The sequence below is a fragment of the Sinocyclocheilus grahami genome, unplaced genomic scaffold (assembly GCF_001515645.1).
Source record: "Sinocyclocheilus grahami isolate Dianchi unplaced genomic scaffold, SAMN03320097.WGS_v1.1 scaffold198.1, whole genome shotgun sequence".
NCBI classification, from domain to species: domain Eukaryota; kingdom Metazoa; phylum Chordata; class Actinopteri; order Cypriniformes; family Cyprinidae; genus Sinocyclocheilus; species Sinocyclocheilus grahami.
Window position 1 is genome coordinate 118,217 of NW_015505377.1, and position 4,731 is coordinate 122,947.

Sequence of the window (4,731 nt, forward strand, 5' to 3'; positions counted from 1 at the left end):
CTCAACTTTTGGGGATTTTTTTGCTGTTTTGAAGGGTTTTGATCACTCATGTTTGTAACATTACACGATCAATGGTTTCATTGTTACAGTCATCAGAGGAGAATGTGTGGCTTTGTTTCACTGGGATAAAATCAATGCTTTAACACACAAGATGTGTATCATTAACACACGTTTAACTCATTCATTTATAAAAAAAAGGAACATTTGATCAAAGTCACATTTCACACTAAAACCATTAGAAAAACATTTAAAATCACATATTTTGCATGAATGAAATAAAGCCTATTTTAAGAACACTTTTTACCATTTTGTTTGCGTTGTGACATTTTCATAACAATTAACCAAGTTATGCACAGCTTATAAAAATAGCTACTGGAATTCAATAATTTCTTCAAATAAAATCGACAACTTGTATATATATATATATTGCATTGTGACATTTTTTAATGACAATTAAGCATGTTAAATCTCCATGTTCGCATTTAGAGGGTTTTGCTTCTGAATTCTTCATATATATATATATATAGCATATTTAAAAAATAATGAATTAAAAAAAATGTAATGGTCCTAAAACTAGGCTTTATTTTTATTTCTTCTTGTATTTCATTCTTCTTCTTTAAACTTATTTTAATCTCGGAGCGTGTTCAATTCCCTTTACGGATGGTTTTGCATTACTTTAAAGGAACAGGACGGATGTGGACGGCAGTGATGAGCTGTTCTCACTCTCGTTTCACTCTCTTCTCGTCTCCAGAGCGCTTGAGGTAGGACTGATAGAAGAAGACGGAGAAGAGCAGCAGGTAGCTGAGGTACATCACAGAGGCGAAGATGATATTGTGCATGGTGGAGAAGCAGTGGATGTCATGTTTCCAGAGGTAGAGGAGCCCCACGAAACTTAGCCCCATGATCATCTGTGTGATCTGCATGAGCGTGATCAGCATGGCGAAGGGTCGCGGCACACGAGCGCCAGCTGCTTTAGCCGTGTAGTAGCTGTACATGAATGCATGGACGGTGTAGTTCATGGTCATGAACCAGCCGCCGCCGGCCACACGGTCTTTATACGTGTACCAGGAGTAGAGCAGGACGGTGATGTGATGATACCAGTGCAGGAAGATCAGACGCTGCTTACGCAGGACGATGAACACCGTGTCCCCTGAACAACACCACAAACACAACACAAGCAGCTCTTGACATGCACATCACAAAAAATCATTTCAACTGGCCTTCAAAGACACTAATGCACTTATAATGGAAATCTAGAGTTATTATGCATGCATAAATTAATGCAGTGTAATAAAATCATTTGCTAAGCATATCTGTGCAAAGTTATTTTACATTTACATGCATGCGTTTGAAAGGTTTACAAACACAAGGTGTACATTTTATCAGTTCTTGCTTTCACCCAGAAGTTATCTTTTATGCAATCTTTTAACTCCCATCATAAGAATGCAAAGTCAGTAACATGATATGCATGAGGATGCTAGAAAGCGTTGAGATGTAACTATACGTTATTTGATCAGTCACATTTCACCCCAAAATCATTAGAAAAACATATGTTGCATTAATAAAATGAAGCCTATTTTAAGAACATTAAGATTTTTTTGCATTGTGACATTATTTTCATAACAATTATTACCTTGTATTTTAGTGTAAAAAATACCGTAATTCAGTGATTTTTTTACAATTTAAATGACCAAGTTAAAGGCTGTACACTGAAAAAAAAATTTGTTTTTGAAGTTGCAAAACGAAAATTACATAACATTTATGAATGTTAATTAATATTAAGTTCAAAATTTAATACATTATTAAAATGTAAAGTTAACTTATGTACTGTGAAAATTAATAAATGCTGTAAAAATATATTGTTCATTTTTAGTTAATGTTAGTTAATGCATTAACTAATGTTAACCAAAGAGACCTTATTTAAAAGTGTTACCAAAACCTTTAATTATCTATAAGCATTTTTAAAAATGATTTTAGGGATCTATAAGCATTTGTGAAAAATTTTGCCTGCATTACAGCTTAGTATTACAGCTTACACACACACACACAGAAAGAGAATAATATATAAAACTTTTGTAACAACTTATAATAAGGTTTTAGTTGTTAACATTAAATAACTACGTTAGTTAACATGAACAATATTTATATAGCATTTATGAATCTTAGTTAATACTATGTTCAAAATGTACTACTACATTATTAACTAAAATGTATAGTTAATGTATAATGTCTGTCTAATGTATAATGTTAATGTCTGAAACATCCCTGAGCATTTTAAATTTATGAAACTAAGCATGTTCCTAAGAATGACTTGTTCTCCATATGTAAAAGGTTTTGTTTGGATAATGCACTTTAAAGATATAAGAAAATCTTTTTTTATTGTTACTCTTTTTTAGAATCACAACAGTCAAATCTATGAGATGATGTAAATTCAGATGAATGTCATGTCACAGGATGTCATAGGTCAGTATCAAATGAGTGTCAAATTATTATTTCTGACTGTGTTCCAGGGGGCGCCGTAGAGCCCCTGTGCCACGCCCGGGTCCCAGCCTCTGCGCCGTCCTAATGGCCGCAGATTCTAACGTGTGCCAATTTTCAAGAGTTTTTGAGCATGTTAAGGCCCCCAAAAACCCCGGAAATGTCAAAAAAAAAAATTTTCATAAATCCTTAGAAGAACAAGAGGGCCATGCGCCTTAGTGGCTTGGGCCCTAATAAGAATATGATTAATTACAAGAAAATTATTTTCAGTTTTTCTGCTTCAAAATTTCATATTTAATTCAATATGTTATTTGCCATTTCTTTGTAGTTACTGAAATTTGAGTCAAAATTGTTTATACACTAAATTTCTTTCAGTGTACAACTGTCATGTAAATGCTTTACAAATTAAATAATATATAGATGTTTCAATTTTTTTATGTTATAATAATGAGAACATGAAGCTTAAATGTGCTTAATTGTCATGAAAAATGCCACAATGCAAATAAATAAATAAATGGCTTAATTTTGCTGATGCTAAATATAATTTCTTGAATTTTCGGGTGAAATATTCATGAAGATGTTTACATAAGCAAACTAGTACCCATAACACATAACCACAAGTTAATCTGGTTAGATGAGCATTCTTACCACTACACTTTACATCTCAAATAACACATTTAAAAGTGTTTAATAACACAAACATATGAGTGTCACATTTCTGCTTTTAAGCCATTTACAACAAACTGTAAATGCAATTTTTGTTTGTTCTTGGACAGTCATAATTATTTATGATAATCAACAGAGTGTCACAAATGCAGTGCATAATTGTTTTGGACCCGGAACATTAATTTCAGGTGATAAATGTTGGGGGTTCGAGTTTAAAGTTTAAATAAACTAAAGGTCTGAATGATTTTCTGTACTTTACAGGCGTTAAAAAAATACAAATTTACAAAAAATACAAATACAAAAATATTTACGGTAGGAGATGTACAAAATATCTTCATGGAACATGATCTTTACTTAATATCCTAATGATTTTTGGCATAAAAGAGAAATGTATAATTTTGACCCATACAATGTATTGTTGGCTATTGCTACAAATATCCCCCAGCGACTCAACACTGCTTTTGTGCTGCAGGGTCACAATTCTTTGTAACTATTTGTGAAATTTAGTGAATATAGTTTAAAAGTAATTCCTACTCCAGTTCCAATTCTTTTCACTGAAGAACAAAGGAATAATGGATGAATTATGAGCTATATTTCCTCCCTTTTATCCAAAGCAGTCACAGAGTCAGCAGTTAATGTGAAAGTCTTACCGAGCTCAGGCGCTTTACTCAGAGTGAAGGCAAACGCCCAGAACTTGCTGACAGGCGCGCTGAAGAACTCCGTGTCGCACACAGACTCCTGAAGCCCACGTGACTGCACCATATTGAACATGTACCAGCCTGACCGCATCGCTCCCGTTATACTGACACACAGACAACAGCAATGAGGAGACACGCCATATCTGTTCCCTTCAGAGAATCAAGAGAACTCACAGAGGAGAGAGACCTCAAACTGAGCTCGTATCTGAGCCAAGAGACTTCTCATCAAAACAGAGAAAGTCTGAGTAAAACTCACCGCCACAATACTAGGGTTAGTTCTGGTCCTTCATGGAGGCCCATTAAAAACATTAAAAAGGGTATAAATGCAACTCACAATGACTTTTTTGTCACATTTCTGAGAAAAAAGGACAGAATTGTGATACATAACCACAGAATTACAAGATATAAACAGAATTCTTTGTGTTTTTCTAGCAGTTCTGAGTTTACATCTCACACTTATGATTGGTTTCTCATCATTTAGAGTTTACATCTCACACTTATGATTGGTTTCTCATCATTTTGAGTTTACATCTCACACTTATGATTGGTTTCTCATCATTTTGAGTTTACATCTCACACTTATGATTGGTTTCTCATCATTTAAAGTTTACATCTGACACTTATGATTGGCTTCCCATAATTTAGAGTTTATATCTCACACTTATGATTGGCTTCCCATAATTTAGAGTTTATATCTCACACTTATGATTGGCTTCCCATAATTTAGAGTTTATATCTCACACTTATGATTGGTTTCTCATAATTTTGAGTTTATATCTCACACTTATGATTGGTTTCTCATCATTTAGAGTTTATATCTCACACTTATGATTGGTTTCTCATCATTTAGAGTTTATATCTCACACTTATGATTGGTTTCTCATAATTT

At 33.5% G+C, this 4,731-nt stretch overlaps 1 protein-coding gene across 2 annotated transcripts in view; it reads right to left on the reverse strand.

Moving 5' to 3' along the window:
- Positions 1–574: 574 nt before the first annotated feature.
- The window catches only part of LOC107595159 (elongation of very long chain fatty acids protein 6), an 11,504-nt gene continuing 7,347 nt past the window's right edge, over positions 575–4,731 (reverse strand). Inside the window, exons 3-4 of one of the 2 annotated variants that reach the window (XM_016285497.1) lie at positions 3,795–3,946; positions 575–1,150 (exon numbers count right to left, since the gene is read on the reverse strand). In XM_016285497.1, coding sequence (XP_016140983.1) covers positions 720–1,150; positions 3,795–3,946 — 583 coding nt within the window. In that variant the 3' untranslated portion in view covers positions 575–719. The remainder of the gene's footprint in view (positions 1,151–3,794; positions 3,947–4,731) is intronic. The other variant, XM_016285496.1, reaches the window with a different exon arrangement.